Raw genomic sequence first — 14,971 nt, 5'->3', positions numbered from 1 at the left:
GCACTATGTTCTACACCTGAAACTAATGTAACATTATGTGTCAACTATATTTAAAAAATCCAGCTGAGCCCTGGTCAGCTCAAAGACTTATGAGAAATAATAAATCACTGTTGTTTTAAGTCACTAAATAAATAAATAATAAAAATGTCCATATTTTTAAAAGAAGATTCAATGCAATTGCTATTAAACTCCCAATGGCTCTTATGCAGAAAGGTAAATGCTGGTCTTAAAATTCACATGGAATTGGAAGAGGCCCCAAATAGCCAAAACAATCTTGAAAAAGAAAAACAAAGTTAAATGACTCATACTTCCCAAATTCAAAACTTACTACAAGCTATAGTAATCAAAACAGTGTAGTACTGAGATAAGGATAGATATATAGATCGACAGAATAGAATTGGCAGTCTACTGATAAATCTATGGTCAATGGTATCCTGACCATTCAATTGGGAAAGAATACTCTCTTTAATAAATGGCACTGGGACAACTGAATATCCACATACAAAAGAATAAGTTGAACCCTTACCTCACACCATATACAAAAACGAATTCAGAAGGGCCAAAGACCTAAATCTAAGAGCTAAAACTATAAAACTCCAAGAAGTAAATATAGGAATAAATCTTCACGGCAATGGATTTTTATATTTGACACCAAAAGCATAAGGAACAACAGTAAAAAATAAATTGGGTTTCATCCAAATTAAAATTTGGGGGGTATCAAAAGACACTCTCAAGAAAATGAAAAGATAACCTATGAAATGGGAGAAAATATTTGAAAATCATATATCTGATAAGGTCCTAGGATCCAGAATAGATAGAATGCTTACAACTCAACAACAAAAAGATGACAGATGATAGATAGATAGATGATAGATAGATGATAGATAGATGATAGATAGATGATAGATGATAGATAGATAGATAGATAGATAGATAGATAGATGATAGATAAATGATACACACATACATACTTGACAACATTAGCTATCAGGGAAATACAAATCAAACTACAATAAGATGCCACTTCACACCCACTTGGATACCTAGAATCAAAAGACAGACATCTACAAGTGTTGGCAAGGATGAAGAGAAAATGGAGCCTCCATACTTATGGCAATGTAAAATGGTGCAGCCACTTTGAAAAACAGTCTGTCAGTACTATCCAAGAGAAAAGAAAACTTGCATTCCCATGAACAGACACATGTATGGAATGCTAATAGCCGCCAAAAACTGGGAGAAGTACAAATGTATAAACAGTGAATGTATAAAAATTGTGTAAACAAAAGGTATATCTATACAAAACAATACTATTCAGCAATAAAAAATAAGTACTGATACACGTTATACAAACTACAGCATGCCTAAACCTTGAAAACATTATACTAAGTGACAGAAGCCTGTCACAAAGACCATATATGATTCCAGTTAAATAAATTGCCCAGAAAAAAATATATATAGCAAAGGAAGGTAGATCAGTGGTTATTTAGGACTATCAGGAGAATAAGGTGAATGTAAGAGGAATGGAATGTAGAGTGATTGCTAATGGCTATGGGGGTTCTTTTTGGGATAATGAAAATTAGATTAAGATAATGGTTATACAACTCTATAAACATACTAAAAACCATTGACTGTATACTTCTAAATGGGTACATTTTATGATACATAAATTATTCCAATACAGCTGTTTTTAAAAAAAGAGAAAAATGAATAAGAAGTATATGGTTTCCCTCAGATAGACCTTCTGATTCTTATGGAATATGTTGGCTAGATTTATATTTTGTGCTAAAACCCTTCTTCCTTAGCAGGAATGTTGCTTCTTTCCTTTCTAGTCAGATTTCATCAGAGACCAAATATAAGGTTTGTCTTTCTATCCCCCCTTCTCTTATTCATATTCTATATTTCTCTGATTCTAGTTTTTTTTATCTTTTTATTTTACACTGCTTCCAAGTAGGTCAAAGTAGCATGATTAATAAACCCCCAACAAGCAAAGAAATTCTCTGTTAAGCAAACACTTCCTAGAATTTTAATACATGGCAGTAGTTGGTGTCAGTCAATTATTTTATGGATCTTGAAAGGCTATGAAACACCATGCAAGTATGAGTACATGGCTGTCCCACTGTATGAAGATGCTACCGTTTTACTTGTCAGTAGACAAAGGTTTCTGGTTGTTATGGGAGTTGGGGAGGCCGGAATGGGGTCAGCCAGGAAAACACATCTTAACTAGTCCATCTACTTACCAAGAACACAGATTTGCAAGATATTATTGTAATTCATTTTTGTAAACTCTTATTGAATTAAAAAATTTACAAGTTAATAGGAGGCAGGCGGTTCTGCTATATAAACTCCTTGTTTAACATCTGGGGATCTCTTTCACCTTTGGCTACCAAATACATATAATATGATTTAGAGGAGAGTAGTGATACATAAAACTAGAAGAAATTAGTGTATTTATTTAATTCCTGATTTGTCTGGGTACTCATTTCTCCCTTTAATGGTGTATGTGTACTTACAAATCTATTCTGGAAAAGCATATTATTTTCAGAACAGAAATGGTCAGTCAGAATAGCAATATTCTGCTAAAACTCATATTATGTGATTCCAGCTATCTCTTACCTATTCCACTAGCTCTGTCTGAAGGAGCAATTAGTGAAAAGTAAAGAAGAAAACAAAGGCTGAGAATAGAGGAGATTTGCTTCAGAAATAGAACAGAAGGGGATAACATCAATTTCTAGCTGTTGACAGATGAGTGAAGGATTCTGAGACCATGGAGTTGTTACTTCATTTTGCAGGGAATGGTTGTAAAGAGATAGGACATATGAAAACACTTTAATCAGACAGAAAATATTTAGCAATTATACTCATGAATATTGACAGCGGGAGCAAGAGCCAGCAAACCACTGAAGAATTTTCTATTGGACTCATTGCAAAGTTTTCTGGTCAGTATTAAGATAAAATTTCCAGTTTAAGAAAGTAGAATTATTATGTGATTCTATTTTACTGCTGTTTCAAGAAAAGAGAGTATCATATGAATCTCCTTGCAGGTTATTGAAGATACATCAAGAACATTTATATCGAGGCAAGAAAAGAAGTATCAGTTCATCGGGACTAATTAGAATGACTGGAAAGGGAAGAAAGGTGAGAAAGTAAATCAAACTTAACTTCAGTAACTATTTAAGTCACTGAATATTTTCTCAACAGCCATGATTGTGACATAGAAGACCTGGAAACTGTCTCAGTGAAATTCACTCATTGTTGTATAGAAAGTTGTAAATTCTTTTCTTTATCTACTTTGCCTCTCACAACAATGTACTTTACTAAACGAAGGAAAGCAAACTTTATATAGCTACAGTAAACAAAAAAATGGGACTTACGGACACTGAAGTGTTCACAACCTGTCAACTTATCAATAGCTTTGCAGGCTTCCTCTGTCTTTAACATTTCCTCTTGTCTTCTTTTACTTTCTGGATCGTCATTCAAAATCTTGTTCCTCAGCCAGGTCAAATGATACACCCTAAGTCTGTTCTTATGGCCTGATAGGTAAGATACAGTGCTTTAATTCAGTCTATTTTTTTCATATACTAGAAAAACAAAACAATGAAAGTATTTTGCCCTTTTAACCGAATGTTCTCATTAAAGTAAAAAGCACTTTTAGAAAACTCTACACTAACTAGATTCTTCCCTTCAGAATTTGTAAATATGATAGCAAAGTCTTTCTTAGTCTCTCACTTCCAAGAGATAGTCAAAATGTCTATCAGCTGCCTATGTGCCTGTCTGAAGAGAAGTAAAATACTTCTTTGGGACAAGTTAAGACTGCCATGGTGCAGCAACAGAATTACCATCCATTCATTTATATTTTGGCTTTTATCTAAGTCATGATCCTTCTGGGATTTGGAGACCCAGAAGCTGTCCTTGGTAGTATGTATGTATGAGAGGAACGTCTTATGTATTGACTATTAGGAATTCAGAGCTAGCGGGAAGGGTCTCTTTGTGCTCTTTCATTCCAGCATACTTACAAAATAACTAAAGTTTTATTATTTTTTCCTCAATCAAATTTATCTTTGTTGCTTATTTTCTAATTGTAAATCCCAGCGAATTCTTACAATTCTTCAGGAAAAACAGGCCTTTGAATTACACATTTGTTTTCATACATAGTGACTTTATATTCATTTTTTACAGTTTATTGTTATAAGATTTCTAGGCTCAACAATAAGATTCTTATGTGATTAATCTTACATATGTTTTTACATGACATTTTTTGAAGCAGCATTAGAATTCAGACATCTATGTCTGTTTCCATTCTACTCTTAAGTGGTAGAATAAATGTGTGCTCTAAACTATTAGGTATCTTTCTACACTGGTGTTCTCAGTGTTACTCAATGCAAAAACAATCCACATTTGAGAAAAACTTAAGCATTAAAAAGGGCACGTTTGGGTTAGAGAAAGCTGGATAAAAAGTAAAGAAATCTGTTATCCAGATGTGCAGTCTCTCAGCTACCCAGATGATTTCAAAATCTAAACGTTACATCTGTGGACCTCAAACAATTATAAATGAATGAAAATGAAACATGATTAAAAAATCATGAAGCTTTAGCATATCTATAGGGGATTTTCTCCCCTAACCAAAACTTAAAGCAAAATTAATAATTTTTAGGAATATACATAATCATTAATTAATGTGCCATATAGCTATTAAATTAGGTATAGACAGGAAGCATGAAAACACATATAAATAACTGTAATTAGCATAATTTAATTCTACAGTGAAACCATTTTTAAACTTTTTCTATCACTTTGTCAGTTGTCCTTTGCCTATATTTGACTTTAGTACTAGTGTTTTCTAATACCAAGTAATGCTTAGTAATGACAATTATTATTAACATCTGTTTACTTGCTCTTTCATATTCAGAGATTCAGGTTCTGACTGACCAAGAATAAGAAGTTCAATTACTATGTGGGAAGAAGTTAGACATCTTAGGGTATCCATTCTTGTTACTAATCCTATCTGTAGGCCCTCATGATAGGTAAGGCTGTGCCAGGGACAACAGAGTTTCATTTTTATCCAAGTATTGCCCACTTTGTTCTTCGTTGCTTCTAGCACATCACAGGAAAGTATATGATGGATGTGGTCATCTGCACATGGGTGGGTGAAATTGTGAGTTGTAAAATTGCAGGTGGCTGCTCAGAAAGGACCTGAAAGATGTAAATGGCATGTTTTTTTTCTTATCAAATGACCTAGGTGAAGTGTATTACAATCAAATATCCAGACATCAAAGGAGAGTGAGAAGTTAGTTTAAACTGTAAATAGATAAGAAAACACAAGTAGGAAAGTTTAGTGTCCCAATTTAAGGTTATATTTAAAGTGCTTTCCTATGAACATTTTCACCTGAGAAAGTCTTTAGCCTAGTTTGGAACCTAATTAATCTACATAATTACTTAGCTAATTTTAGTTCTTAAACAAACCAGAGATGGTAATCAGCAAATTGAGTGGCTCTACAACTTGAATCTGACGGAATGGTCTTCGCTTTATCAGTTTAGTGATGTCTGCCTTTCCACTTCTGTCCATCAGATACAGATTAGATCGGGTTCCCAACAGCAAATTCACTCCTGTTTGCATATAAAAAGAAAGGTTCTATATTAGGTCAGATTACATTTTTATAATTGAATTTATATTAGTACTTTTGCAATTCCAGTGTGCTGATCTATGCAAAGATAACATACTACTTTAGGCTGATGTTAACCTCATACTGTGTAACAGTGAACTCTCTACCAACAGAACAAATTTCTCTGAAATACATTAAAATGTAGAAGATAATACCTTCTGGCAATATTTCTACAGGCTGGTGTCTGGTGTGGCATCTCAAAAGGAGAACTTTACAAATATCTCACCACCCTTTAGCAGTGTCCCAAACTTTATAAAAATTAATCAATCCTTTTGAAAATTACCATTAAACCTAAAGGATGTCTAGTGCATACGAAGAATTCAATTCAGTTGATTCCTCATTCCTAATTATAAGGGTTTAATGCTTTTACAATAATTATATACAAATTGTTTTTAAATTGAGTGAGTCTCTGTTCATGCATATATTAAAAAAAAACTTACACTTCAAAATACCTATGAAAGTAGTTCCTACTTTTATGTACCTAAATTCCTATGCTCTCTTTGTCTGCTGGCTCTATTCAAATATAAACACTGTTAAAAGACTGAATGAGAGGACTGAAATAAAAGATTAAGCTAAATTAGAATACACTTCAAACCACCTTGGGAGTTTTCCCCCATAACCTGAGACATAGGAAAAACTCAGCCAATTAATAAATGGAGAACACTTCAGTGTTTTCCTTCTGCTTGGAGACTATTTGTGTTTCAAGAATATAAGGAGAAAAGGCAAGTGTCTCTGCTTTCATTTTTCTATCCTGTCCTTTACCAGTTCTCTAAGTAATGGCCTGTGGCAAATTTAGGAATTCCATTTCCCCCCAAAGGGTAATCAGAGAGGGAGGGGAAAGTATAGTCTATTTTGACTGTAATCTTTTATTTTTTCAAAATATAAAACCACAAGTTATAAAAATGAATTATCGGACATCAATTAGATCTCTGGGTAGTTGCCTGACTGAAATGATGATGAAGTAAACTCTGCTTTCTTGTTATCTGACACAATATATTAGCTTTGAGGGTAACATGTTTTTTTCTAAGTTATTCAATCCATATAACTACAATGTTTGCTACACTGCTCTATCTTTAATTTAAAATTCTGTCCCCTGTTCAAACATACATTAAGCAAAATCTATGAAATTGCCAATCAGAGGTTGGCATTTACTTTGAATTTCTCCCCTCCTTCCATTTATTTATTCTGTTTCATATATGATTCACACTGGGTTGAGGTAAAATATTGTCTGAGCCCTACCAATGTGTTTATAATTCTTCTAGAGCAAAGAATTGAAAAGTCTATCAAATTTAAGACATTATCAAAGGTCGTACAGATGGCTAATAGACATGAAAAGATATTCAACATCACTCATCATCAGGGAAATACAAATCAAAACTACAATGAGATACCACCTCACACCTGTCAGAGTGGCTAAAATTAGCAACACGGGAAATAACAGATGTTGGTGAGGATGAGGAGAAAGGGGACCCCTCTTACACTGTTGGTGGGAATACAAACCGGTGCAGCCACTCTGGAAAACAGTATGGAGGTTTCTTAAGAAGTTAAAAGTAGAACTACCCTATGATCCAGCAATGGCACTATTAGGTATTTACCCAAAGAATATAAAAACACTAATTTGAAGGGATACATGAACCCCGATGTTTACAGCAGCATTATCAACAATAGCTGAATTATGGATACAGCTCAAGTCTCCATTGACTGATGAATGGATAAAGAGGTGATATATATATACATATATATATATATGTATATATATATATATATATAATATCTATATAATGGAATATTACTCAACCATCAAAAATAATGAAATCTTGCCATTTGCAGTGATGTGTTTGGAGCTAGAGAGTATTATGTTAAGTGAAATAATTCAGTCAGAGAAAGACAAATACTATATGATTTCGCTCATTTGTGAAATTTAAGAACCAAAACAGATGAACATAAGGGAAAGAAAAAAAAGAGAGGGAAGCAAACCATAAAAGAGACAAAACAAACTGAGGATTGCTTGAGGGGAGGTGGGAGCAGTCTGGGTTAAATGGGTGATGGGCATTAAGGAGGGCATTTGTTGTGATGAGCACTGGGTGTTATATATAAGTGATGAATCACTAAATTCTCTTCCTTTTTTTTTTAAAAAGATTTTATTTATTTGAGAGAGACACAGAGAGAGCACGAGCGAGGGGGAGGAGCAGAGGGAGAGAGAGGAGCCAACTCCATGCTGAGCAGGGAGCAGGATGCAGGGCTCGATCTCAGGACCCTGGGATCATGACCTGAGCCGAAGGCAGACATCTAACTGACAGAATCACCCAGGTGCCCCTAAATTCTCTTCCTGAAAGTAATATTACACTATATGTTAACTAACTAGAATTTAAATAAAAACTTGAAACATTAAAAATGAGACATTATTGAGAGAACTTTCTCTACAAATCTACAAGATTATGCAAAAACAAGAACATACAGAAATATGTCTTATACTATCTCATTAGGTATTAAATGCTACATACTACCTTAAAGTAAAAATACTAAGCTCAAATTTTTAAATAATCATAACCTAGTCCAATTTTATGTTTTAGTATAGTCAATTCAAGTTAAAAAGAAAAACAATTAAAAGGGGAGGGAATGCCAATTCAAGCATCAAACTGCACTGAGTTAAAATAAGTCAGTAAAAGAAAGGAACAAATTAGTTATTATAAATATATATTTTTTATTTGATAATGGTTTGGTAATAACAAGTATTTTACATCTATGATTTTTCACAAGTTTGCCGCTTTGATAAAAAAAATATATTCTTTAAAAAATACAACTCAGTTTTAAGAAACCAAACTTACCCCACAAAGAACCACAGCAGATCTCAGAAGTGAATTCCTTTTCATACATGTGGATTAGTGGTTTTTTACATGCAGGAGACGCATATAGTGGGTTAACATTGACTTCAGAGGGTCGCTTAGGTGATTTCTCAGGTGCTTCCACTAATCCAGCATACACTGTGAGGAAGTAAGGGGAAGATATTCGGAGAAATGACTTGTGTATACACCATGTGTGCTTGAATGTTTCCGCAAATAAGACACAGCCTAGAAAAGTTTCTTTTCCTTTACTGCATTTTCTTTTTCCTGGAGGTATCATTGCAATAACTCCTAAACCATCAGAAAACACAAATCATGTTGGTTAAAATACATCTGAATATGAAAGTATTTCCAGTTACCATGATTAGATTGCAAAAGAAAATCCAGATGAGGGACACAATTAGTCAATTGTAGTTTAAATTCAGGTGCCATAAAGACTCAGTGAGGAGTATATTTTTTAAAGCATGTATCCATCTGAATTTATGTTAACTGAACATCAGAATGATTTCATTCTTTTCAGACCATGAACCAGTGGTCAAACTCTGTAAGTGTGAACAGACTGCAGCATTTGGAGATTATATTAAACACACTTACAGATGGCACTGGCAAAGTCAGCATTTGCAGCCCTCCCAGAACCATTGGGAGGAGATGAGTGGCTGGCAGAAAAACCTGATTGTGTTGATGCTTCTGATATGTCAATGCTGTCATTTTCGTCATCAGGTGCTGTTGGTGCAGCGACTGAAGCAATGGCATTTGAGGCCTCGCTTCTACCACTGGGCTCCTAAAAGACGATCGAAAATCAATTTGACTTTATTCAGGGATTAACTGTTAAAGAAATATAATATGCCTAGAGGTCATTTGAAAAAGCGAATGCAAAATTTGTAGCATCTATAATTCTGCAACCTTTTAAAATCCACATCTATCAGAAGAATTCAACAATGTTATCAGAAGAGAGAGAACCTATATTAAGACAACTGATGTCAGAGGAAAAATTCAAGGAGCTGAAAATCCCTAGCAGTATGATTTGGGACCTAATATTAGTGGAATTTTTATCATATACTAGCTATATTGCTGGTTATTTTATTTACATATTATTGCAAATCCTTAACAACAACCCAAAAAATAAGTGTAATTAACTCCATTTTACTTATAAGGAAACAAAAACTTAACAAAATTAAATAATTTATTCAAATCATAGAGATAATTTAGGGGAACCAGAGTTTGAAGCCAAAGTCTGATTCTAAAGCTTATGTTCAGCTATGCTATCCTAAACAGCCACTTGAAAAAATAAAAAAGCATCAGAGTTGGGGGTATTAATTTTACTTTGCCAAATGACAAAGCTTGTGATGGAAAATCAAGCAACATAAATTCAAGGGTGTGACCATGCCTTACTGAAAATCTAGTTGGCTTCCATTAACTTACGTAGAAGAAACTCAAGGATAAAATCCACAAAATGTGACAGAATTTATGTGGGATGCCATATCCTGTGGAAAAACATACCAACTGTTTTTGGTAAGCCTGTCTGTTGATAAGCATTTCTTTGCATCTAAACAGTGATTATTGGCATCAAAAGAGCTGTACTGCCCTGTCAAAGACTTGTTTTTATGACCTTTCCAACCACAAAAGTGTTGTATAGCAACATGTCCTTTCAAATTAAAATGAAAGGAATGCCTACTCACTGTGTAAATGTCAAAAACATTCCTTGCAATCATTGGAGATACCTGAGGGAGCTATGAAAAAGATGATGGGACATCCTGTTTTAATGTCTTTAATTAAGACAGGTAAGTAGGGAGGGAGGGAAAGAGAAAGAGAGAGACGGGGTTGGGGGGAGACTTTCCCAACTCATACTGCTATCCCATTGGAAACCAGGAAGTTTCCTTCCTTCATTGATTTCTTCCATAATTATTGCGTCTATCATAAACCAAGTCCGGGGTTGGGTCCTGGGATTGGGTGAGTGGGTAGAGAAAAGTAATCAAGAATGGATTAAACATAGTTCCTGCCTTTTAAGAGATCACAATCTAGTATGACAGAAAAGCAAGTTAATAACCAAATACTATGTCACAAGTACTAAAATGAAACTATAGGCAAAATGCTTGCAAACACAGAAGGAGGGGTATATAATTCCATCTTGAAAAGTCAAAGATTTTATATGAGCTGGATCATGAGAATGACTAATAAACCAAGCAGAGAAGACATGAGGGGGCAGCCTTATAGACAGAGGGAACAGCTTGCACAGGGCACTAATTCATGAAGGAACATGGCATCTTGTAAGCCAGTTTGTGTGATAAGACAACAGGCTGGAAAAATGGAATGGTCTTTCCTCTGTCGGGAATCTCACCTGTGTTTTCAGATATCCAGATACTTCCTATTTGTCAAGAATTAGTTCAAATACTACACACTCCAGGAAATCTTCTCTGAGATCATTCCTATTGATCTAGCATTGGTGAAACTATTTGAGTATTTTTTTTTATTATGTTCAGTTAGCCAACATATTTAGTTTTTGGTGTAGTGTTCAATGGTTCATTAGTTGCATATAATAACCAGTGCTCATCACCACACATGCCCTCCTTAATACGTACCACCCAGTTACCCCATCCCCCCACCCTCTTCTTTCTGTAACCCTCAGTTTGTTTCCTGGAGTCCAGAGTCTCTCATGGTTTGTCTCCCTCTCTGATTTCTTCCCATTCAGTTTTCCCTCCCTTCCCCTAAGGTCCTCTATGCTATTCCTTTTGTTCCACATATGAGTGAAACCATATGATGATTGTCTTTCTCTGCTTGACTAATTTCACTTAGCATAATACCCTCCAGTTCCATCCGTGTTGATGCAAATGGTGGGTATTCATCCTTTCTGATGGCTGAGTAATATTCCATTGTATATATGAACCACATCTTCTTTATCCATTCATCTGTTGAAGGGCATCTCAGCTCCTTCCACAGTTTGGATATAAGGAAGATGTCAGAGATAGACTTCAGGGTAGCAATCATGAAGTCAATAGCTAGGCTTGAAAAAAGCATTAGTGACAATATAAAATCTCTGACAGAAATAAGATCTAATCAGGCCAAACTTAAAAATACTATGAATGAGATGCAGTCTACACTGGATACTATTTGAGAATTTTTTTGTAATTTTTTATTATGTTATGTTAGTTATCATACAGTACTTCATTAGTTTTTGATGTAGTGTTCAACCTATTTATAAAGTCAGTAATGTTTTGTGAATGATAAATTCATTACCTAACACAATACATTACTTACATTTAAATTGTATGTGTTAATAGTTCCTCAAAAAGTTAAAATGGAATCTAACAATTCCACTCTAGCAATTCTACATCTAGGAATTCCACTCCTGGGTAGATAACCCAAATAATTGAAAACAGGCACTCCAACAACAGGTAATTATATACCAATATTTACAGCAGTGTTATTCATGATAGACAAAAGGTGAAAACAACCCAAGTGTCCAGCAACAGATGAATGGATAAACAAAATGTGACATATTCATAGAAAAGAATATTATTCAGTGTTAAAAAGGAAGAAAATTCTGATACATGCTACAACATGAATGAACCTTGAAAATATTATGCTAAGTGAAATAAGCCAGACACAAAAGGACAAATACTGTATGATCTGCTTATATAAGGTACTTGGACAGAAAGTAGAATAGAGGTTACTTGGGACTGGTAGGAGGGATAATAGGAAGTTAATTGTTTAATTGTTTAGGATGATGAAAAAGTTATAGAAATGAATAGTAATAATGGTTGTACAACATTGTGAATGTACTTAATGCCATTGAATCATACACTTGAAATAGTTAAGATGGAAAATTCTGTTATGTAAATTTTACCACAATGATAACTTCCCAGAAAAAAATTGTATGTGTTAAAAGACACTATCCCAAATGTGTGATCTGAGTAATAAAGGCAAACAAAAAATGCATTTTTGTCCCTGGGAGTAAATAGGAACCATCCAAATGAGAAGAAGTAAAGATCTACAGCTATATATTAAAATGTTTAAGGTTTTGGGATAGAAGTTAAAAACATGTTTGGAATGACTGAAACTGTGACATATCACATGAAAAAACAAATATACAAGGAGAGGAATTCATTCTCCTTTTCAAATGGTGTATTACCTCCTGTTGATATTCAAAGTCCTGGGATGTTGGTCTCTCCAATCCTTGACCATCTGTTTCTGAGCAATTTTCTCCTCCACTGGGTTCAAGGGCTCTACTTTCTTCATTGGTTCCACTGATTCCCTTACCTCCATTAACTTCCTTAACTCTTGTTCCATTGCCTACATTGGCTCCAAGTTCTTCATGGTCTCCAATGGCTGCACTGCCCCCACTGGCTACACTTTCTCCATGGCCTCTACTGACTCTCTGACTTCCATAGCTGCTACAGGTCTCTTCTCCACCATCACTTACATCTCTACCATCTTGCTTGCAGCTTCCATCTCTGCCACAGCTTGATCTGACAACAAGATTCAATTAATGATAGAAAGCCACTGAACACAAACACATTTGAAAGTCAGCAAATAAAACAGAATTAAGGTGTATCTGATACATACGTACTATCTCTAGGAATGTTTTTGCTCTACGTGAACACTACCAGTATGATATGGACAAGAAAAATATCCCTATATCTTGTCAATCTTAAATACTGAATTAACACCATAGCCACCACCAATTCCCTGACTGCACATGGATGGCAGATGGAAGAGAACTTGCATACTTTATTAGGAACATGTGTTAGGTTAGCAGCAAAAATATGTTTTGTTTTTGGGGGGGTTGCTTAAATAATAGACTACATGCATTAGCAACTTCACAGCCACAAAAATGATTAAGCCCATATTTTTGGCACAACTACAACATAATTGAATAATTGTTTTTGCAATATATTTAATTTCTGTTAATTTTAACATGTGCCTTGATTTTCTAATGTGTACTGACTACTTTGCTAAAGAATCCCATTGATTTTTCTATTACTACCACCAGGAAATTCAGTAATATAGATCTCCTTAAGCTAAGATAGTCATTTATTTAGTTGCTGAGAACACCAACCTTACCAAATGTCACAATGATTTTTTGCATAAAAGACAACATATCCAGGTACCTATGATAATCTTAAAAGCAAATTTATTTGATGATGGAATTCCTGGTAGATTTTTTTATTTGTCAAAAAAGAAAAAATGTTGAGTAATCTGTAGCCGGTTCTGCCATGTATATCCACCCAATAACATTTGAAAATTAACAAAACAATATATGGATTTCAATATTATAAAGCAAACAATTCTCTCATTGTTAATCATTTTCTACAAGTGTAAACATTTATTATATTAAGTAATCTTTTTGAGAACAGTTTGAATACAAACCATGAGCATATGTAAATAAGAACAGACTGGCCTGTTTAGAACAGGAGAAAGGAACTATATATATAGCAAACAACTGGTGGCATGCCAAAAATATCACTTCACTAAATATCACCACTTTTGGCAGCTGCTATGTAAGAAGATAAAATTGAATGAGTACTGAATTTAGTTACAACAGTTTGCAGAATTCCAAGAATAATGCTGTTAGTACATTTCAGCCTAAAATTATCAAGTGAAAATCAAGGTTGCAATTCATTTTTCTCAGCGAATTTGGAGATTTTGTTTGCAAATATCAGGGCTTCATCTTACAGTTATTAAGTAGCACACTATTTGTCACCTCGTTTCATATACTCACTGTGGTTTTAGAGGGTAAGATGATTCAGTAGCATTAATTTTAATAGAAATATCAACAATTGCAGTTATAAAGAACTTAATACTTGAATACAAATAAAATATAGTATACAAAAATGCAAAATTAAGTGTTTTGTATTAAAATAATTTAAAATCTATTATTGAAAATCAACCATTTAATAATATGCAAGTGCAATTCATTCACCCTCTTGGTAATAAAATTTGAAAGTAAAAGAAAGATGCAAATAGTTCTGAAATTCTAAAACTTTGGTAGTGCAAATAATATAGAAAAACCAACCTTGGCCAACAAGGAGCATCATCATGATTACTGTCTTTGTCATCGATAGCTTCATCATTGTCATTATCATTATGGTCTTCATCAACATCATTAGCCTGATCAACCTTGTTATCCAAGTCATCATTGCCATTGTCATGGTCATAGGTGTCCTCGTAAGCATCATTAGAATCATCATCACCAACATCAGTATCAGCACCAGTATCATAGAGTTCAACATAATCACCATCCTCCTCAGGTGGCTGAATGACAGGTGCAGGAATTAACCAATCATTCCGGAAGATTTCAGAGAGTGCATTATAGCCTACCCATTCATTTGTCAAGTAAACAGGGGGTGATATTTTTCCTACTTTAAATCCATCTGGAACCTGTGTGCACAAGAAAGGTTAATGTAGTCTCCAGTAGCCTTTCATTTTCTTCTAGATGGGAAAGTTTCCAAGCTGACAATATTTTAAAAT

At 34.3% G+C, this 14,971-nt stretch overlaps 1 protein-coding gene across 4 annotated transcripts in view; it reads right to left on the bottom strand.

Annotated features, from left to right (window-relative positions):
* The window catches only part of NRK (Nik related kinase), a 128,163-nt gene that overhangs the window by 13,830 nt on the left and 99,362 nt on the right, over positions 1-14,971 (bottom strand). For all 4 annotated transcript variants that reach the window (XM_026488162.4, XM_057313442.1, XM_026488160.4 and 1 more), the window contains exons 18-23: positions 14,517-14,881; positions 12,633-12,969; positions 9,098-9,284; positions 8,489-8,644; positions 5,461-5,604; positions 3,372-3,530 (exon numbers count right to left, since the gene is read on the bottom strand). In XM_026488162.4, coding sequence (XP_026343947.1) covers positions 3,372-3,530; positions 5,461-5,604; positions 8,489-8,644; positions 9,098-9,284; positions 12,633-12,969; positions 14,517-14,881 — 1,348 coding nt within the window. The remainder of the gene's footprint in view (positions 1-3,371; positions 3,531-5,460; positions 5,605-8,488; positions 8,645-9,097; positions 9,285-12,632; positions 12,970-14,516; positions 14,882-14,971) is intronic.

Source organism: Ursus arctos, chromosome X, assembly GCF_023065955.2.
Source record: "Ursus arctos isolate Adak ecotype North America chromosome X, UrsArc2.0, whole genome shotgun sequence".
NCBI lineage: Eukaryota > Metazoa > Chordata > Mammalia > Carnivora > Ursidae > Ursus > Ursus arctos.
The sequence above is the reverse complement of the archived record's forward strand: the minus strand, read 5'-3'. Positions and strand labels throughout refer to the sequence as shown.